This window comes from Limulus polyphemus, unplaced genomic scaffold (assembly GCF_000517525.1).
Source record: "Limulus polyphemus unplaced genomic scaffold, Limulus_polyphemus-2.1.2 Scaffold4234, whole genome shotgun sequence".
Lineage (NCBI taxonomy): Eukaryota > Metazoa > Arthropoda > Merostomata > Xiphosura > Limulidae > Limulus > Limulus polyphemus.
The window spans coordinates 38,657-62,265 of NW_013669844.1; the positions used below are offsets into that span (position 1 = coordinate 38,657).

Below are 23,609 nucleotides of genomic sequence, written 5' to 3' on the forward strand. Positions count from 1 at the left end.
AAAATTAAACCTTATTTTCAATAAGCAATCCTGAAAAATATTTGGGGGTGCTTAACTTTTTTCCAGGTGTATAGTATTAATACACAGTACTGATTCAAGCACATTAACTATATTCAATGTGTAAATAACAAGAAACTAGGTTTGTTTCCTTTGTTACCTAAAACAATACTTTTGTTAGGAAAGTTAACATTTTCCTATACTGAAAATGTATTTCCAATAATACTTACCTCCTCTCACGCTTTAGCATTTTCTCGATGAAAGTTTCTTTTCTCTGCCCATCTAATCATTGGTATGAATCTTACCTTGTTTGCTCCAGCTTTTATATCCCACTATATTGCCAATAGAATTTCAAATCTTGTGACTTTCTCCACCTACATCAATGCGTCCCCATACCAAATCTGTATACAATCCCCATTATTTACTTCTTATTCACTTTTTCCGATGGTCTAAATTAACAAAACCAAAACCAGCCATTTCTTAGGAAGGACGGATGTTAGAGGAAGTAAGTATTATTGGAAATACATTTTTGGTATAGGAAAATATTAACTTCCAAAACACACTTATCTCTTCTCATACTTTAGGTAGAATCCCATATTGACATGGTGGAGGGACTGATGAGAATAAGGTCCACACAGATGCTTTCTGTGTGGAAAAGAGGTGTGCGAAAATGAAATACAATAATAGTACACCAGTGGGGTATGCTGTATTTCTGGAACAGGTATGCTCTTCACCCAGAAAAAATGAAATCTAATTCCTGGGTGGTAAAGGCCGACTGGCCACAGAGGCAAAATTGTAATATCTAGAAAAACATGCATTCGTCCAGGCCCTAACCAGGCAGATGAGATCCTACATCTCCTCAATGGAATTATAGGGCTGTGGACTCACATCAAGATCCAAGATGTAGTGGCTAGGTCATGAGGACCACTTTATATTTGGTCTTGTTTAGTAATTGGGTATTATTGGAGCCTACCCTTAAAGTTACAGAATGTTTCATATCGAGCCACCAGAATTATGATGAGAAGGCAAGCAACACAAAAATGGACAAACCCTCACCCTAACCTGAAGAAGTGCATAGTGCAACAAACTGAAATCAGAATTACAGGATCTGTCACACCTCACTAAATCTGAAAGAACAGAGATTACTCGATCTGGGATTACGAACTAAAATCCTAACTCCCAACCCGAGAAGCAAGAAAACACCTCCTAATCCCCAGAATTATGAGGAGGACATGGAACAAACTAAGTTCAACCAATGACACAGGAAGTGACACTCTGTCTGTGGAATTACAAAGAGTCGAGGATCCTCTTCCATGATCATTGAAATAAAGAAAATTACCCCCCCAAAAAGGGCCAAGCACAACTCAATCGGATAGTGAAGAGTCGTCTCTGAACTTGAATTATGATCAGGTTCCCATGCAAACTGGTCCTGCTCCTACCATACAGGGTTATTAGTAGGAGGGCACCCAGCTTTGCTCTCTTCTCCTTGAGTGGAATAATGAGTACAAGCACTTAGAAGTAATAAACCTCTGTCCACCATTCCAGTGACTGAAAAATTGGAGTGGTAAGGGCTCTCATGATCCACTAGGAGAAGTGGGGGAATATTCACATTGGGGAGTCCCGAGTAACGATGCCCAGTCGACAGTGCAATAGATGAACCACGTTCCATATTTTGAAAAGCAAACTGATGCCAATTTATTCCATCTAGGGGCCAGCAGTGGCAGGCAAAATTCCCTTAAGCTTTACTCATGATAGTCCATGAGTGGCGGTCCAGTAGTCTATGTGTCTTTGTGTTAAAATTGTGTACTACGCGGAAAGTATACAAGGTGTCTTATGGAACACCCCATCTCAACAGAGCTCATTGCTACCAGGAAAATTTAAAATAATTTGACTGGTAGCTAGTGTACAATCATCTTAAGAAAAAAAAACCCTATATCATTTATTTTCCTGAAAATATATTTCAGATATATACTTACTTTTCTGTACCATTAAGAGCTACTCCCTCACACACAACTACCATAAAATTTCATGTGTATGCCACAAGACTGGAACGAACCCTCCCCTACACATGCTTCCATGCATTTCACCAGCCTATGATATAATTGCCATAATGCTGTAGCACTCCACCAATAGGAGGGTGATACAACTTTCATGCTCATAATCCATGTGAGCATTAGCACATGATTGTAGGCTCATTCTTGATGAGGCAAAGAAAATGCACTGGAAGTGGGGAGGAAGGGTGGGGGACTACTTATCTCTCTACACCACTAAAACTAGAATCCTACATTGAAAATGTTATAGTGGACAGCACAGACCAATTACAAAGATGACATCTTTTCTGACATAGCAACAAAAAGAGAAAGCCCATGGGGTGTGATTTCCATGAGACCTGGGGTCACCAAGTGAAGTAGCATCTGGTGGGAGACAACATCCTTTTTAAGCAAAGAATGCTGTTTGCCCAATTTGTTATTAATTATTCAGTCATATATTTCACTTACATTACATGTACAGTAAAGGATATCAAGTAAATTCAGTGCTAGTGGTGATTTGTAATGTGTCACAAAGGTGAATGCAACATGAGAAAGTTTTGTGTGACTAGGACTTTAAGCCATCCCATCATTGTGAAATAATTACGAGATAGATATCGTAATGACATGTGGAGGAAGGAGGAGCTCTTGCTTACATCCTGAAGCAAATCCAAGTCTCATCCATCTGGACATATCCATTAGAAACTGTTTGGAATTGTGGAAGTAAGGGTTTTCTCGTGATTCACTACAAGAACAGAGGAAGAGGAATACATATCAGGGAGATCAATGGAAAGTGTACATGGACCACAGTTAAGAGAGTGTAATGAGTTACTACAATGAAAGACAGTAACCAAGAGCCAGGTTTAAAGGCAGGACTATTCCTGTGCTGTCTGTTTTTGTTTGTTTTTTTTGGTAAAAGGTTCAAAAACGACCATGTCAATTATATAGATACTGCCAAAACAGTTTTGTAGAAAACTCCATTTCAACAGTGAGCACTGAACAGGAGCAGATGGGTTTAACATTTTCTGTTCTCCACCACTCGATGGAAATTTCAGGTAACTGTGAGACAACATTGGCTACTCAGTGGGTTCCGATGGCACCAAGCATAAGGAACATAGGATCTAGTTCTTTATGTAATAACATATAATCTGGTGAGTCTTGCCTCCTCCTGTTCATTTTTTTCCATGAGGAACTTGCAATATATTGGAATATGTACAAAACAATGGTACACATATAGAGGTGTCATGAAACATATCAATGACATGGAGATGACTGAAAAAACACACCATATTAGTAACTCTTGGCAGCTTGGAGAATGATGACTTGGGGATGTTAAAACCAGAGGCACATGAAACTGCCCAATGATGTATGAAATGGGAGATGAATGCATTAAACATACCAGCCTGCAAGATCTCCTCGAAAGGCTGGTGATGAAATAGGGAAGAGGAGCTGCGATATGCTGAATCTGGTGAGTGTAAACACAAAATAGTCGAACTCACTAAATGGATATGTGAGACGAACAAGCTCTGATCCGAACCAGTTAAAGTGGAAGAGGACAAGACCCGAGAGGATGATAGTAGTTTCCATGAAAAGGGGCAGTCTGAGCATGACAATAATAGACAGCCCATACAGAACACAAAAGACTATCAGGACCAGAATGATTATATAATGAGGAAACAGTGGGGAGAGAGATGGGAGAAAACATTCAATGACTTTCTCAGGCAGCCCAAGTCTTTGGAAGAAAGGAATGACCCAGAAACAACATCAACCAGACCCTATGATAAGAGTAAGGATATGTCCAAAGTGCAAATGTCTGAACAATGATGACCATAAGCAAGTAGAAGAAAATATATTTTTATAGAAGGCAAAAGGCTCAAACGGAAGAGGGCATATAAAAGCCCAATAAATCCCATACATGAAAACAAAAGCATGATACCCCATCGTGAAAAACTGATGATCAAGGTAGACAGTGAAGGGGATCTCCAAAGAGGGAGAGGAAGTGTTTCCCTGATTGACAAGTGAAACAAAAAGGAAAACAATAATGGAATCAGCTACAGAGGAGCAATCAGAAGAACTCAGCAAGCAGTGTTTCAGATGACATAGAATACCTAGCTTTGGAATCTACTGAATATCACCAGCTGAAATCACAGTTTTCACAGCAGTGGTGAACACAGACTGATTAACTGGTTACCTTTTATAAGACTTATATAAGATATGTGGAGTGAAACAATAATATTTTTTCTCATAAACACAGATGGTTCAAATGAACAGGGGAAGAATCAAAGCACAACTTTTTGGTCTTAAAAGATATCTTGAAACCTTACATCCTTATATAGGGTTTCGAAAAAAGTTTAAAAGATTTTACTTAAATGAATTATCTTTTGCTCACGGTTGACTCAGGGTTGGGATAAAAAAATTTAGAATTACCAAAATAAACCCAACCACAAACTTCAGATAAATATCTAGCCTTTGATAAAGGCATAAGTTAAAAAGGTAGGTACCATCATTTGACTTACCCTTATAACAGTCAAGTGTATGCCTCCCTCAAACAAATATAAAAAAAGAATTGAGGATATAAAGTCTAGAAAGTGAAGACATTGAACAGGAAGGATACATGCAGGCAATGCTGAATGTTTTCTGTTTTTGTGGCCAAAATAAGGGATCTAATATAATTTAATAACATAAAAACATTTATAGACACAGTATATTTACGACTTCTACATTTGAAATTATGTCATTTTGTACATTTTTCCTACCAATGAAAAAAAGCATGTTGGCTGTTTGGATTTGTGGAATCAGTTTAATGGGAAAAGGATGTTTTTTTGATTGAATTGTTTACTTTTAAGTGGAGTAGGGGTTGGCTCGTTTGCAAGGGCTATTAATTCAACTGTTAGGGCAGCTTTTAGACTAGGACTAGACAGTGGTTGGGGGCCAGAATAAAGAAGAAAAAATGGGAATAATTGAAATCTGGTTAAATGTTTTCATATTTGATGACAGGAATATCTTTGAAATATGGGGTTATAGGTTGTTTAATAGGGATAGAGTACTAAAATGTGGGGAAAGAGAGGCTTTATATATATTATGTGAATTGCATGCTGTCCAGATAGAGGATATCAAAGCTAGAAGCAATGACTTTGAATCTGTTCAGGTTCATGATGGTGGTTAAAAGAGAAGGCTTTTAGTCAGAATTTGTTACAGACCACCAGATGAAACTGATAAAATTAATGAGAAACTCTACAGGGGAATAAAGAATTCAACTGTTGATGAGGTTCTAATTATGGGAGATTTTAATTTCAGGCAAATTGATTGGGAAATGCTAGAGATAGGTTTTCAAAATGTTCAGAATGGTTTTCTTAACCAATTAGTTAGGTAATCTACTAGGAACAAAGCTATTTTAGATTTATTGTTAACTTCTAACAAAGAAATAGTTGATAGGGTGGAGACTGGGGAACATCTAGATGCAAGTGATCATAGTTTAATTAGATTTGATGTTTTGCTATATATGAAGATAAGAAAAATGAACTTTTGGCTTAAAATTTAAAAAAAAAAAATTTAAATGGATGAGGAGAAATTAACCAATTACCTGCCATGGCCATTTTGTCTTATCGTGAGGGCAAAATCACATTTGTGAATTGAAAAAATTATAAAGAACTTGTCTTTTATTGGATTTCAGATTTTATATTTGTAAATAGTAGCATAACATTCAATTATTTGTACAAAATTGTATTATTTAATGAGGTTTAAAGATAAATTGAATAAAAAAATCCCCAAATACATTTGAGACTATAAATAAGCACCCTCTAAGAACATTTTATTCCAAATTAAAAAAAAAAAAAAATTCCTTGTACTTCAGTGCTGGTCCTGCCATCTATGATTGGTGTCTAAACCTTTTTCTAGTCTGTTTTCTTTATAAAACAGCGTCTGGGCATGTTAAACCTCAGCTGTAAAACTTTTAGACAATCCTAGTCGAAGGTGTCAATTTCAGTACCATGTTATTCCAATTGCTGTATTTCATGTTTGACAAATCATAGGATGATAAGCAAAGCACGTAATGAAACATTGTTCTCTGGATTTTACAATATGAATATGGGTGGCACTTTATTATAGTAACTGCCATTTTATGTAGAGGTTGTATTGGTCAACATTGCTTTTTATAAGCCTTAAAACTTGCTTCTGGAAAAAACATGGGATGTATGTCATTTTTATTATTTTTCTATAGTAACTTAAGTCATGCTGTATCGTATATCTATTTATATTAATCATTATATTGAAAAATAGATATATTTTTAGGAAAGAAATTGATCCACGAATGTTAGGGTGGTGAATGAGTGGTGAATGCAAGGTCTTTACATGAATTAGGTTTAGCACTTTGAACTGAAAGAGTTTGTGATTTTTTGTATTCTTTTGCATTTAAATTAGTAGTTTTAAATTCAATAATTTAGCATAATTTTATATTTAGTTCATAATAATAATATGATTCAGTATTTAGAATGATAAACTTTTGTGATTTGTACCTACTAATACTAGTACCAGTACTGCATAAGTATTTTATATTTTTCCTTCTTACTATCTTTACTTTGTAGTAAGACCCACACTTCTGTTGTCCCTTTAGAATTAAAGCAGTCTAACTGATATATATAAAGTTTATTCTGATATTTTGCAAATGGTTTAAAACTCAGTGTACAAGTGACAATAATAAAACCCAGATGTTGGTTGTGAAACAGACAAAATACATTCATTTCAATAATATGACTTTCTCACACTTGGGGTCTCAATACACTGAAGAGCTTAAGTTTAGAATTCCAACATAAATCTTGCTTATAATGAGAATAATGTGACCAGGACTAATCTTTTAAGTGCTGTAAAGTAATTTATGGTGTCTATATCATTTGGTAATCTCTTCTAACAGGATGTATCAAGTAATTAGGGTCAGGCGGTGTTATCATAAAAGCATTTTCAAAAATAAATTTTCAGAAAGACTCTTGATTATATTAGTTGTATACATTAAATATCACTAAAGGCAAAAGGAAAGTAAAATTTAAATATATATACAATATAATGGGAAGGTTTAGAATTATTCTATTAGATGGCTCTGACACTCAACTGGGTTATTTGAGGCCTATACTTTGCTACAGCAGTAATGTTATGCACTCATCTTGTATTACTACAAAAAATGGCAAAGTATGAAAAGTATACACTAGCTCATCTGAGAGAACTGAAGAAATGAGGAACAAAATTAAGGATGTGAAAAATGAGTTGGTGAAAAGGTAGGAATAATATTTATTCTTCTACAAAGCAAGACAAATTGTAATAGATCAGAAAGCTTTGATAATGTGAATTGTGTATAACAATGTATTATGTAGCTTAACTATATTATTTTAAAACTGCCAAATTATATACTGTAGGCAAGAACTGAAACTGGAGCAAGCAACTTATCAACTTTGGCTAAAGACCAGGTCCTACAGATTAACTAGTAATTTTGGTGAAATAGTGAAAACCTCATGCAAAGATATGCATAACCTAGCAAAAAGGCTAACAAATGCAACAACTTTAAGATCTACAGCTTTGCACAATAGTCTAATGTATAAAAGTGTGGCATTAGAAAAATATGAAAAAGCACTGGAGTAAAAACAAAGGAACTTGGAAGTTTTGATTGCACAATGTAACTGTATTTAGTTGCCACATCTGACCACATCACTGAAGACAACACTGACAGAAATAAAATACCACACTATCTTGAGTAAGCTATCTACAATAGGTAAACGAAAAGCATCTGCTTGAAACGTCACACAAACTAAACTGGAAAAAGTATTCATTTAGACATGTCAATTTATTCTTTACTGTCATGTATCCACATTATTTACAATTAGATGAGCATATGTTGCAGCTACATAAGAAACATAGTTACTGATTCCAAGTTTAAGGTCAACTTTAGTGTTCAAAATAAAAAACATGAAATATTGCTTGGTATAACCAGATAAAATATAAAAATTATATCTACTGAAAGAATGAACTTATTAATACAACGTTAAAATACAAGTCCCACTTTTATTCAAATATTCTAATCTACTGTTCAAACTGTTTTTCCAAAAGGTACATACCTCCTCTTATATAAATAACTATTCTCATTCAGTGCTGCCCTCCATATGAAAAAAAGACTTTTTGTGCATATCACAAGCCTTCAATCTCCCACATCTGGAATTGAATGGTTCTAATGCGTCTTGCATAGAAGTCATCATGCAACAACCCTCCACCAATATGAATGTGACATACTTTCTTGACGCATGTGACTCCTTCTATTCAATTCTACTAAACTATCACTTTGAGCTTTGGTAGAAAATGGAAGCACCTGTTTTCATTGGGGAGGCAGGGTAGGAAATTGTTAGAGGAGGTAAGTACCTATCAGAAATACATTTTTAGTAGAGGAAAATTATAACTTCTGATACAGTATATTACCTCTGGTCACATCAATAGCTAGAATCCCACATTGAACAGGTGGAGGGACCAGTGCGAAGGAAAAAAAAAACATTCAAAGGACACTCCCAAAGAAATCTTTGGAGTCAAAGATTATATGCGGGAGACCACACTACTTCCGAACCAGGTATACTCTTCACCCATTGTGAAAAGATATCGCATACATGGCAGAACATCAGAGGAGCACATCCAAATGGGAGATAACTATGGCAGGATAGTGATCTGAATCATACATTAAAGTTATGAAACTCAATCCTAGAAAATATAAAAATGGGTAAGACTAAAAGGATGTGACCCCAGGTGTAGAGTGGCTAGAGTGTGACGGACCATACACCACAAGTCAATTACATCCAAAACCGAGAAATTATATCCATGCGGAAGTAGGATAAGGATCATACTGGTGACAAGTCAATTACAATCCAAAATCCAGCCATCTGTTGGGGATAAGAAAGAGGATCATACCTTCTTCACCAGAAGTTCATAAGACTGGAGGGAATCTCATACCCCCCAATCCATGAATGGCACATGTTGTTATTTTATAACAATGTGAGAAATTGAATGATCGATCCAGGAACCTGACTTCTGGCACTGAAAAGATGTTTGTGTAATGTAAATCATCTCACTCAAGCATATAATGACAGGAACTGCCCCAAGCACAGGATCATCCTCAGAATAATAATCATAGAGGTATACCGGAAGGGGAAGAACCATAGTGATCTGCAAGAACTTCCACTGTGACTCACTACACAGATGGAGTAACAAGAGTAGAAATGAGTAAGGGAATAGAGACATCTGTAATACATGTGTAAGGTCTTATGTTGATTGGTTCAACTCTAAATTCAAAACCCAGTCACTGGGAACTGATATCCATGTGGGGGTAGTATGAGGGATCCCAATTGAAGGGGTGAACTGTAATTTTGATGGCTCACTCCCATGTTACATAGTAGAGGATATCTCATCATCTTTTTAATTAAAATGAATGATTGATATCCCAGTCAGATGAATTACAGGTAATCTTAAAATAACAAAGACCCTAGTATCAGTGGTATAGGAGTACAACTAAGCCTAATTTCTAACATGAAGTGGACTAGTATCAACTAAACTAATGAAACTTGAATTATAAAACTTAAATAACTACAGATAATAATGTTAAAAGTATTCAAAACCATAACAATATAACATTTCATCTTTCCAAAGTCAGCGGACTGTATGTCTAAATCTGTGGACCTCCAAACATGTGGCAAGGCCCAACAAATATCAGTTCCTAGGATGATCAATCTCCCGATGAAGTAAAGTTGAAAATCTTCCCACAAAGTACCGTGATCTGAAGCCAGTGTAAATGTGTGAATAGAAGATATAACCTCCAAAGTGGTAATGTAGGATTCATAATGCAAAATGAACAACCAAACACATGTCATGTGTGTCACACTAGGGGAAATTCAAGATTTTTTTAAATATTGCCTAAAAAAATTAAGAACTTAAAACTTATATACTATTAAAATATGGTTTATTAGCTAAGATTTTATGCTATACTAATTGGTATAACATAAAAAGAAGCAGTTTAACAAAATTTTGAATGTAAGACACTAAAACTTTGTATCATGCACAGTAAAGGATACCCGTGGCAATAGGGTTAATGTATGATACCCTATACTGAAAGGCAGAACAATCTCGTGGACAGAGTGCATCATCCAACACCTGGCAGTGTTTCGAAATGTACATCAGGTTCTTGGTAGGACGGGCGCCAAATGCCATGGATCAACAGAGATGGGCAGTGAACCCTGTTTGCTTTACTCATGTTAATCCATGAGTGTACAGTCTGAATCGAACATAGTTAAGAAACAAAAGACCACAAGGTACACCAATGAGAGGTCCAGCAGAGACCCCCATCTCAACAGTGGGCATAAAATGACCTTGTGATGGGTTATTTTGTCTTTTTTCCTACATTTTATAGCAATGCATAGAGGACCTATTGGATGGAGTCAATCAACCAACACTTGGCAGCATCTGGAATGGTACATCAGGTCTCCAGTAGAAAGAATCTCAACATCACAGTCATCTAACATATTCACAGGTTGCACAGTGCAGATTTAAGACTAAGTATACCTGGTCAGGTAACACTTGCCACAGAGTGGGATCCAAGTGTGTGATAAAGGCTCCTGCAAAGAAAAATTAACAGAGTACTTACCACCACAAATAAACAGCATTGATGATGTCCTCCAAGGGAAGATGGAAATGTGCAGCCAGGGGCATGGTAAGGCAACAATCATCGGGAGAAAGGGAAAAAATGCTAGGCAAATGAACTGCCTAATTCAACCCAGAAAGGTATAAGGAAACGGTCATGGAAGAGGTGAGGATTTCATGGAAGAAACAAATAGACTCGGGAACCAAGGAGCAATATGTGTCATATACCATTCAAGAGCCCTTACCAGACAAAGGAGGAGGTGGGACCAGAATATTCGAGAAGGGCAGGGGTGGAACATAGGAAATGAGAGAAAACATACCTGAATAACAAATCTGCAAAAGGGAAAAAAAAGTCTGGGCAAATCCCCTAAAATGACACGTGACTAAGAGGCATATTCAGGAAAGGGGAAAAAGGCTGTCCAAATCCAAAACTAAAAGATCACTGAAAACCTTGTTAGGACAATCATCAATGTGTTCTGATTGTAGCATGAAAGTGGTCAACTCCTGATGGACTAGAGCTGTCACTTCATAGGCTAAGAATCATGGTTTCAATCCATTAGACGTGGTCAGGAATTCCACTGGTGTAATCATGACCACCTAACACTGTGAGGGCATAACTCTCCAAGAAACAGAACAAAAACAAAAATTAACTGAAGAAGAAATTCATGAAAATAAAAATGTGTGAAGAGGTTAATTAAATCACGAGCAAAAACACATCTAATCAGTAGGACTGCCAATCAAGAAGTGATTAACATGTGCAAGATTAGAGAGGGCACTAGTTACAACAGGAGTAGTGTTGCACTTCTATTGGTGAAGGGTTGCTGTATGATCATTTGCAAGTTAGTATATGCAGTAATAAGTGGGAGTAACAAAGCTAGTGGTGAACAAACGTTTGCACCAATAGTGGGCAGTACAAGTCAAGAAAGCTTTTTATGACAGGAGGCAAGATATTGTATCAAAAGTTTTGTCTTTTACTCAATTTTTCAGTGATGAAAGCACAACTTGGGGTTTTCATGAAGTATTTGTGTGTGTGTCAACAAATTTACATGGGATTTGTCACAAAGATACATTTTTGTGGGACACAAGCAGTGATATAGATAGTTTTTGATATTTCTGATAAAAGCACACCTGACTGGAAACACTCGCCACAGAGTGGGATCCTGTGAAAACAATATAAGGGACCCTGAAAGGTAGCAATGAAAAAGCTCACCCCTCTGTATAGTCTAGCAGAAATGGTTAAGATAGCTACAGGGGATAGGCAAAATCTTCAGATGAAAAGACTGCCAGATCAGGCAAATAGTGTGAGATAAAAGTATTGGGAGAGGTCCATATATGACTGGGCTGCTAACAACAGAGAAATGTGACAAATCTGATTAAATGTGACTCAGAAAGAATCCTCACCTTCAAAGAGAGCCCAGAAAAAAAATCCTCATCTAGCATTGCTAAAGACATTAGAGCAGGCAACAAAACTTTCCAGACCCTCACTGAACATGACCACGGTCGAAATCTGATTGGACATACAAGTGAGAAATAGTGATCAGATGAATAGGTAAGAAGAATTGGTCCCAAGATGTAGAGAGAATGAGAAGGTGATCTGTGGACAAATAGTACAAATCACTCCAATTGGTGATGTTTGTAGGTCAGCAGCCATGAAAAATAAACCTTCAGGCAGAGAGGATATATGGCATATAAGAGTCAGGACATAAAACGTTGTTGAAAAAGAGCCTGTACTCTAATTTTAATATATCTGCTAGGTAACTGGAATGGTTATTTCAGATCAAGGACCTGCAGCTACTTGAGGAATCTGGAGAGTACTGGGGACTCAAAAATTATGTAGTCATGATAATCGAAAGGTAGTCGATAAAGCTCCCTTAAACAGAGTGACTATGGAAAATGAAAAAACCTTTGCCAAAGAGCCAGGTCAAGAAACAAATTATGGTTGGCACTTCTGCCCAAAATAGGTTCAACCTCCTCTCAATACACCATTGTCGATATGCGTGTCATTTTCACTGACAAAGGTTCATCTCGGAGTAAGCAAAAACTGAGACAGATACATGGCAACCTTAGAAATTAAACACTGATGCTCTGTAAAATACTGCACGATCTCCATGCCTGAAATTTAACTTCTGGATAGCTGGGTATAATATGACAGATCATGGTTGCTTCCACAGAGATAGCTGAAAAAGAAGTGGAAGAGGTGAACACTCCGAAAGGTACTGCCAAAGCAAAAACCAGGGTGTAACAGCCAATCTGGTGCTATCAACAGGACCCGACAATGGGTTGGAACAAATCATATTTAGTACCCTGCATAACATATAAAAATGAGAGAAGGCCTAGAGTTGTAATCCCATCCTGTCCTGACAGAATGCATCTATTGCCAAAGCCTGAAGGTGAGGTACTGGAGACAAAATTGCCAGTAGTTGAGTGATCCAATGAGAGGCCATCCCACCAATCAGAGTTGCAAAAATTAGAGACAATCCAACAGAATCTTGCAATGCAAGCATCTATTCTGTTGGGAGAATCAGTAAGAATTGAGACAGTTCACCTGCTACCACTGACATAACACGTGGAACATGGCAAGCTAGTAGTATAATAAGACAGTAATGGTCCCAAGAAAGGAGATTCAAAAATCTAAAACAAGAAGCCCTGGATCAGGTGTCTCCTTGACGAGAAAAACAGAACACCACCTTGGAATTGGCAGAGTGAAGCCTGACAATTTTCACCTTAATAAGCCCAAACCACAAGGCATTCATTGCCCATTAAAGAGCAAGAAGGACTAAAACATTGTTTAGGGAAGTCTCTTTGTCTGTGCATATACCCTGGAATTCCTTACTGTTGTTATATGCACAACATCCATGAAGTAAGGTATTAATGAAAAGATGGAACTCTGGACAAGGTGGCAGTAGAGGAACCCATATCATAGTAGTGGCCCAACTTAACCCCTCAAGATCAAGGACTGATCCCAACTAATGAAACTGGGGATACCAGTGAATTGATGTTTATGATCACTTAGTCGCACAGAAACCATTAAAAGGATCTCTTGTGCTCTCGTCCCAAAGGATTCCAGTGATGCTCACATTCATAGAAGAGAAAGAGCCATCCATGTTGTGGGAGGAGAGGTGAGTAATAATCTGACATCTTCTTCCATAGCATTCAGTCAGATGGAAGTGAACTGAGCCTGACTGAGAGACAAGATGAAAAATAAAAAATACCCAGACTGATGACATATGGAATTGGAGCAAGGATAGATGTTTCAGCCTGGAAAATGAAGCCTGCCTTGGTCATTTCTGAAAATAGAATCGGGATGTGATGTTATGACAATTGACAAGATAGTGCCAGCAGAAACCAGTCATCTATGGAATAGCTTTGCACATTGTGATGGTATGGAGGTGACGAAAAAATTCTTACAATTTGGCAGAACCCATGTGATGCCGATGTGAGTCCCACAGTAAAAACCTGGAACAGTAGTACCTGATCTTTGTGCACAACAAATGCCGTTAGTGGTGGGACTCCACCACTATGGCAATGTGCAGATGGAGCCAACTACAGCAAACGTGAACATCTACAATCCCAGTAGAAAACATCAACTCAGATTGATGAATGAGTAACATGTGAACCTTGGAGAATCTAGGCATGGATACAGACGAGAAAGATCATTGACTGGACCCCAATCTTCTGTCTGCACAGGCCCAAAAACCAGCAGGAATAAAACGTCAGAAGAACTAGCATGACTTACTCACTACCCCCACACCAACCAAACTCTGATATCCCTAGAACTATGTTCAAAATCCTGATTATCTGTGAGAGACAGAAACCCCACAGGTTGGGTGGATAATAGAGATGAAGATATGAAATGAATGACAAATCCTGACTCAAGGACCTGCAGTGTTCCTGGATCCGTGGTTAAGGTTACCATATGTCCAGACATTCTTGAAGCTGAGCCCCCACACACTATGAAAGTATATAATAATAACTGATGCCACTGGCGATCTAACCAAGCAATTCAAAACAAGGCAAGTTTTTTATTTTGCTTTTTGATAGCCAATTGTAATACATGATATCATGCCATTCAAGTATAGAAAAGGCTGTTGCTTAGCAACAGATTAACATGGAAAGCGGATGTGGCTTATATTAGAGGGGAAAATGATATAAGCTTTTTCCTGTAATGTTTGCAGTTGTAATGTTAAACTCGTGATTGGAATTTTACGTTGCACACATAGATTGTCATAGAGGTACTGAGACTAAGCTGAATAGAAACAAATGAAACCAAAGCTAAGATATTTTAACTGAATGCATGTCACATGATAACAAAACTGTAGTTTTAATTGTTTGTTTCAAAACAAAAGGAATAATAACTTGAATAATATAAAACTTTGAATTATAATAAATTTGATATTGTTAGTTTCATTAAAATACTTTGATAATAAAGTGGTTTAATTAAGTTTTGAATGTAACTCAGTAACACATTTTATGATATGCTCACAAAGGAATTTAAAGAGTGTACTGGGAGTCACAGGGTTAATGCCCTCAGCAAGATTATGAGAGTTCACAGACTACTGTATTTCATTTACTCCATGTACCTGAGCTTACCTTTCAGGTGATTCTTTACTCATAGTTAATGTATTTACCATCCAGATTACCTAGTTTTAATTAGCAGTCTGCTAATAGTACTTGTTGATACACGTATAAAACATATTTTTAAAAAGTACAGAAAAAATTGTAGTTTTAAGCTTTATTGTACATACTCACATGTGCTCCACTAATATACTTGTCCAACATCTGACCCCCTAATGTTTGGCCTCCAATATCCCACAGTTGAATAGCAACACTGACATTACCTAGAAACACCACAAAATTAAATTATATAGTTATAAAGAACTTGCTTTTTCTTAAGAAAATAACTTAGAAATAGTTACATATAAACTACAGTAATTTAAAAGTTAAAGAATCTTTTACATCACTTATACTCATGTATCAAGACAACAATTAAGGGTTCACTGAAATTGTTTTCAAACACATACTTTTCTCAATGCTTTTAAGGCATATTTCACATTTATTTTATAGTGCACCTACACATATCACCTTTCATTCAAAGAATTCTAATTTGCACTACTTATTTGACAAATGCAACATCAGGTTTGTTTTTTAAAGAAAAAGCAAAGTTGAAAAAAAAACATACATGTCCATTAAACAAAGCAAATTGAAATATTCTCTTGTCCAATACCATTTCCTATTTACCTGCTTTATGAATGTATCCTAATGTGTGCATAGTTTTACCAATTAAAAAAGTTAGACAAGGTTTAAGCTAAAAAAAAATAGGATTTAATAATTTATTATAATTACACAAAAATCAAAAAGGCCAACATTTGCAGACAAATGCTACATGTCTCTGCCATGCAATGCAATGTGGCCAATTTTGACACCAGAAAAATCTAAGTCTGTCTATATCACCGCTTGGAATCTGCAAGAAGATATCTTTGTACCAAACCTAGGTAAGTTGGTTGATATACACATGAATTGTTCACAAAAACCCCAAATTCTGCTTTCCTTACTGAAAATTTGAACAAAAAACAAAATTCTAAAATTGTCTAATCTCTGTTTGGGACCTGTACAAATATTATCTTTGTACCAAATCCCATGTAAATTGGCCAAAATATGGTGGAGTAATTTTCAAAAAAACCTAAAATTGTGCTTTTTGTGACATTTTGACCACCCTATAATAACTAAAAATGTACAAGTCTAACATTTTTGTTTGTCAATGTGTATTGCCTGTAAAAAAGTATCTTTGTACCAAATGCCATGTAAATTGATGAAAACAAGCCTAAGTAATTGACCAAAAACTTCTAAATTATGCTTTTTTCTGAGCTCTAACCCCCTAAAAAGAAAAAAGAATCAAAACAGGCAAATCTAACATTTTTAATTCAATGTGTTGGGGGCATGACAATTTATATTTGTGCCAATTTTCATCTTGATTGTTATAAATGTAACTGCAAAAGAGCACAAAATATACATTTTTGTGTTGTTTTACCTTTAACACCATAAAATCCTTAAAAACGCCTAAGTCAAAAAATTAAAAAGGGGTCTGGACATATTGGCCTAAGGTATAACCCTACCAAAGTTCAAGTGAATTCTCTGAGAAATGAAAGAATGGCAGTCAATTAAAAAGTGTTTGGAAAAAGAAGAAAATAGAGAAAAAAGTATGTCTTCTCTCTACAGAGACATAATTAAACAAGAGTTAAATTTGCTTATTTATTCATTAGTAAAGGCATACTCTGAAAAAAATGATTAGCTTGGATTAAGTCAACTAGATTTGTTAAAAGATAATCAATATATAAGTTTAATGTTTTACTACAATTTGGCAGGTTTCTCTTTTCTGAAAGATACAGTGATTTTGTTTGTGGCATCATCACAATGAGATAATACAGTAATAAATAACAGTAGAAACTTTAAGAAAGCAAAACTCCCATTTATTACTCTATATTACAGTTTGTATGAAATACATAGCTATTAGACTTATTTTAACAAAAGTGAAATCAAGATTCAAATTAGGAATGCATGAATGGATTAACGAGATTCCCACTGTCCCTATCTACTATCTAGTTTGTATGAAATACATAGCTATTAGACTTATTTTAACAAAAGTGAAATCAAGATTCAAATTAGGAATGCATGAATGGATTAACGAGATTCCCACTGTCCCTATCTACTATCTAGCGAAACCACAGCCAAGGGAACGAGCTTGGAAAAATCAGCTGGGAAAGAATACAAGTTCTCATTTCATCACACATATACTAGTACCTGATCATACAGTTATCTGCTGTAATACTCTCACTGAGTTAAAATGCTTTTGAAATAAATGGTACACCCAAATAAGATTAGTTTGGTTTTCCTTTTTCTGCTCATATATACTTTTGTTTGTAATTAATAAAAAAAATATTTCATTTTAACATAATTTAAAACTACTCAGTAATTAGTATTCCTTGTGAGTATTCTTAGTATCAATCTACTTTTGAATGAGTTTTAGGGAAATCTGCAATAATATCAATTACAGAAACAATATTGTTGCTTTTAATGCATAATATCTTGTATGCTATTACGTACCACAAATACTTAAGGTAAGAATCAGTTTTATGCCATTTGCTTATAAACATTTTTTCACAGGTGTATCAGTGCTCCCACCCACACAGTTTTCTATAAGCTAAGTAATGGTTCAGATGTAAGAAAAATATATATATATATATATATAAAAATTAACACAGCACAGATTTCCCAAAGTCAATTACAACACATAAGCTGTAGTGAAGAATGGTAACCTTTTGAATAAAATACCCTTAGATAGACAGTGAATGAGAATATAAATCCATGAATGATACAAATATAAACATATCTGAAACATTGGGCAGTTTTGGTGTTTATCACTTCTACTGGTGAATTTACCTTTATTTTCATCAGCTATTAAAACATTAAACATTCCAACAGTATAAGTTATTGTACAACATCTGACAATTCAGTACCTGCTATAAAGTCTATGAATGTTAACATTGTCACTACATGGAACAATTAGGTAGTGCCTTGAAAAGCTGAAAAGCTTATACACATGTTTCAATTAATTGAAATAGCTCTCATCCCTGCATGTAATAACATGTACTTTACTAGTATATGTTGCTAAGCAACATCAGACCACACCCCTTCACCAATAGGAAGGTAACACAACCTCCATGTGAAGTGTTCCCCTTGAGCACATTGAGATTTTTCTCAGTAAGGCAAATAAACACAGCAGAAGTAGGGAGACAGGGTGGGTGGGTGGTTCTGTGGAAAGGTTAGTATGTGAAAAACATTTTGAGATCAGGATAATGTTAACATCAGACTATGGTACATGCCTCTCAAAAGAACAATCTCACATTGAAAAGCAGGTAGAAGGGCCAGTGTGAAGGAATAAATTAAAAAGATAAGTTCCTTTCTGAAAATATAGTGACAGGGCATCAAACTTAGTGGGAGCAGCACTTGGTGAAAAACTGCATCTATTTTTATCAGGGAATACTCTTCCCCCAACATCGGTGGTTGTTCAGAAGGGGTTCTTTCAAAAGAACTTTGATCTTTTTCCTGTAGTATTACAAAGGTGGGCAGAATGTGGAGGCTGCTTAACCACCCTATATATCTCAATGAGTCAGCAGAACATAGAAGTTAAGTTTGGCAAGGGCAATGTGTAAAGTCAGGCATTACAAGATAGATTTGTACTGGAATATATCATCCCAGGCCTGCATCCTGAGGAAAATTCAAGACCTACCTCCTGATCACACCCATCAGGAAGTGTCTGGTTGTTAGTGATGGAGTAGCCTGTACAACTCTTCCAGACTGACCCTTCTGCCTTACTTTTGATTGAGAGGTTCATCCACACAGTCTCATACCAGTAGAATTACATCAACCAGAAGGGAAAACTCTCCATATCAGTGGTTTGATAATAAGGAAGCAAGGGTTCTCTCACTCCACTAAAAGAGATTGGGTGGGAGAAATTCGCATAAGAGAACACTAAACAGGAATTGTCTGATTTACATAAGGTCCATCACTGAGAAACTGTGCAATGGATTACCATAACTAACCACAGCAGGAGCTGTCTTGTTGGTTGTTTAGCCACTCTATATTATTGTAATTTTTTGTATAAGTACTGTTAAAGCAGTCTTGTGGAAAGCCCCACCCCAACAGTGGGCACTCAGTAACGGCAGATGGGCTTATCACTTTTTCTTATCTTCTACTTGATGTGGATTTTGTTGTTTTTTTGTAGTTGTATTTTCTAAAGGGTAAAGCTGTAATGAAAAAAAAATTGTCAACGACTCACCCACTTAGGGCCACTGTGAAAATTGGAGAATGATAATTGTATATGATTTTCTTGGCACTTGTGTATAATATTAAAAAATAAATTATTAACACAACATTAAAATATGTACACAATTAAAAACATTGGTATGTACTGGTAAAAATGAATGAACAAAGGAATTTAGAAAAATCTACTTGTGGGAAATATTTCTGTTTTTATGCTACCACACCAGGAATCATATCATAATAAAACACAAAAAATGCTTGAATTTTACACTTATAGTTAATGGCTTTGTATTAGCATAGTAACTTCATTGTTAAAGGATGTTTATTATGTCTGAATAGTAACACTGTTAAAGTTTCTTTCTATATGTATACCCACCAATGGCAGAGCAGTAAATCTGAAGGCTTATAATGTTAAAAACTAGGTTTCAATACCCATGGTATGCACACTGTGCAGCTTTATACTTAACCGTAAACAAACAAAAAATCTTTCTATATAATGTAACCAACCATGGTACCTTTGTTAAAGGACTGTGTCATCCGTGTTGCATGTAAATGCTTATAAAGGGTGAGAGAAAGTTACAGTACTTCTTGATCAGTGCACATTTATAAATATTACTGGTTTTAATGTTTACAATTAATGTTGGTTTGAGGTAAAGCTTGAAGTAAAGGCGATGGAAAAGTTCAGTATGCAAATATACCAAAAGTTTTCTACTTGTTTGTTTTCATATAGAATCTTGTAGGTGTATGTGCACTTTTCAAATAACATTTGCCCAAGAAAATCGGTAAGATGTTATTAGCCTAGATACCTATTGTTCTGTGTCATTCCCTGGAGATAGCATCTGGATTGCTTGTGCAAATATACCAAAAGTTTTCTGCCTGTTTCTTTTAATATAGAATTTTTCAGGTGTATGTGCACTTTTCACATAGTGTTTGGCCAAGAAAATCATTACGGTTTTATTAGCCTAGATACCTATTGTTCTGTGTCATTCCCTGGAGGTAACACCTGGATTGCTTGTGAACATAAAAGTCATTAAGCTGGATCTAGTGTGTGAATATGGACAGCAGTTTTCTCCAAGGGCAGTCAAGTGATATCTTAAGCTTACATTCCATTATTTTCAAACTGAAATTACCAGTCATGTGGTTAATACTAGTCACTCTTGGTAGTCTTATGTTACCATTTCAGCTAAGTAACATAATGTTTAGTCAGTCTGGAACAAACCTTGAAAATTATAAGCAATTTTGGATCTAGCTTCTCAGTAAAAAGCAAATATCTCTCACATGAAGCAAATACACACGATGTGTTTGTATTTTTGAATAGTAAAGATTGTTCAGTGTTTTTACCCAGAGCATAGCAGCTCATAGAATGGCTCCAAGTTTTTTTTGTTGTTTTTTTTTTCAAGTACAAACTTTTAGCTGATAGCTCCATCATTTCTTGACCAATTTGAGATCTAATTACAGTTTTGGACTAAGGAGGTCAAACCCTTTTGACTGATATATTTGATCATGCTCAAAGTCTTATGGCTTAATTTACTCTAATCCTGCCCAAAAGAATTTCAATTTAAGGATAGGCTGGTAGAGATCCTGATGAGTAGTAAAATGGAATAAGGTATACGCACGCCCCACAGCTAATAAAAAGGAAAAAAAAGGTCTCATAGATTAATTTACTCTAATCCTGCTTAAGAGAATTTCAAGTGCCATGGCTATTGAGGATTCCCTCATATTTTACTATATTTGTGTCCAGTTTCTTTCTTTCTTTCTCACAAACTCAGTTACTCATAGAGTTTAGAACCACTTTGTCAAAAATATCCTAATTTCCAGTTATTCTGTATACTTATCTTTCTGCTGTAAGAGAAATAAATTTGACTGCAAACACCACAACTATACTTATATGGACTTACATTATCATCATTAATAAAGATATCACTTTCCAACAAAACAAAGAACCTTCAAAATTAAATGCACACACAATAAAAAATGTGCAAAAAGATGTGTGGGGCAAACTGTGCTCTGCTACTAAAAAAGAAATGTGAGGGACATTAGTAGTATTTAAGTTCTGGCTATGAACTCCATTCATATTGCACGTTTGTATACCAGAAAGTGAAATGTGGTGCTAGTAAAAATGCAAAGTGGAAAAATTATGGCATTGTTTCTTCCAAAAAGGAAAAAAATACCAAAGAAAATTGTATGTTATCTGCAAGCAATTCATTAATGCATGTGCAAATTAATACAATTTTAAACAGTTTACTGGCTCCATTAATGACCAATAATATGGACATGGCCATAAAGTGTTCTCGATGCAATATTGTTTGAACATGACTCTAGATGGGACATTAAGACATGCTAAGCTCACACATTTAGCTGCATTCAATGAGGCAATGCTTTCTATGTATATTTATAATTTGAACAACTGTACAAACAATCAATAAAAAGTTTTAGCTTCTTGTCTATGAAACAGTTCATTGATACAAATAAAACCTGGATTTGTATTGAAAGGAAATATTTTTTTTTAAGTCTCCCAAATAAAAGGTTTGTTTGTTGTTAAGTGCCATGAATATCAAAACCCAATTTTAAGCTTGAAAAACCCTCTGACTTACCTACAAGCCATCAGGTGCCCCTAAATAAAAGGGTGGGCAAAGTATATTTCATTTTTTCATCCACTTGTTAAATTAATACCAATACCAAAAAGATATAGGAAATGCAAATGTTCAACTGAATAGTACAACCTTATGTTGACAAACTTCCAACAGAATTTTTAAAAGTCTGAGATGGAAAGTTTTCTGGAAAATTATCTAAAAGTATTTTCTTTATGATTTTTATATTATGCAACTGCTCTAATTAAATCTTCTAAATATGAAATGTTAATATACAGGCTACAAAAGATGCAAGTTACTCCAGAACTTTCAGTTAATAATTTATAGTGAGATGTAAAATACTGAACTATATCTTCTTGTGGTTTCATATTTCAGTGTCTCTTCAGGACAGAAAGTGTCAAATATTTGGGATTGCCTTTATAGGAAAGTTAGCAGTTATTTTTTAATGGTGCTCTATTTTATAGCTGTCTAATGTAATCTATTTTTTGCACTCATGTTTTCATTTAGAATTACGCCATTGTTCCTAGATCAGGGGTTCTAGAATTTGATATAGGGCTATTATCTAAAACTGTGATCATTGTAAAGCTGTACAATTTGTAGCTATTCTGTACTTTAAAAATGTAACATTTCTCACATATTTTGGAACCTTAAACATAAGGAGGGAGTATACTAGCTGTGAATTGTGACCAGTTGCAGAGAAAATGAGCATTTTCAAAGTGTCTATAAAATGGATGATTCCCTCATTCATTACAAGGATTGGTTAAATATTTCAAAAAGAAATGTGACTGTCAGACAATTAGCTATGAAAAATGTGGACATTTCTTTCAATATATAAATTTATATTTGGTAGATTCAGTGTTCAGTTACATATATCAAGTATTGTGAGGAGTCTCAAAAATTCCTATATAATACCTATGCCACCGAGTGGGATTTAGCTTTATTTCAAGATGAAGCAAATCAATTTCAAATTAATCAGTCAGTGTATGTTATGCAACCCAAATGAGAAAGTATTTAACAAGTCTAGAAAAAATCTGCATGTGTATTTTTAATGTGTCACTTCCCCACAACCAGTATTTTTAATGTGTCACTTCCCCAAAACCAGTATTTTTAATGTGTCACTTCCCCACAACCAGTATTTTTAGCAACTTTTAAAGTACAGTTCAGCAAAGCACTTCTCAAGATATGTGCTCATTACAACTTTTAGTAAGATTAAAAACAAATGTAGAATATGGATGTACATGTAAGTTTAAGAGGCTCATTTACAATAATCACACTAACTAACATTATTTCTGTCACTGCAATTTTTGACTCAGTTTTAAATTCTTGGCTGATTCAAACAGATTTTCCTCTAGGATTTGCCTGTACTTTGCATAATCCATCTTCACCTCAATCCTGACGATGAGGAGCATCCCCATGACATGATGCTGCCACTACCATGCTTGACAGATAGGATGGCACTGACTGGGTGATGTGCTGTGGAGGACTTGCACCAGATGTAATGTTTTGAATTTAAACC

At 35.4% G+C, this 23,609-nt stretch overlaps 1 protein-coding gene across 1 annotated transcript in view; it reads right to left on the reverse strand.

Moving 5' to 3' along the window:
• Positions 1-23,609, reverse strand: part of LOC106470818 (ras-related protein Rab-28-like) — an 81,325-nt gene that overhangs the window by 27,374 nt on the left and 30,342 nt on the right. Inside the window, exon 3 of the mRNA XM_013931389.2 lies at positions 15,432-15,520. Within this exon, the coding sequence (XP_013786843.1) occupies positions 15,432-15,520 (89 nt within the window). The remainder of the gene's footprint in view (positions 1-15,431; positions 15,521-23,609) is intronic.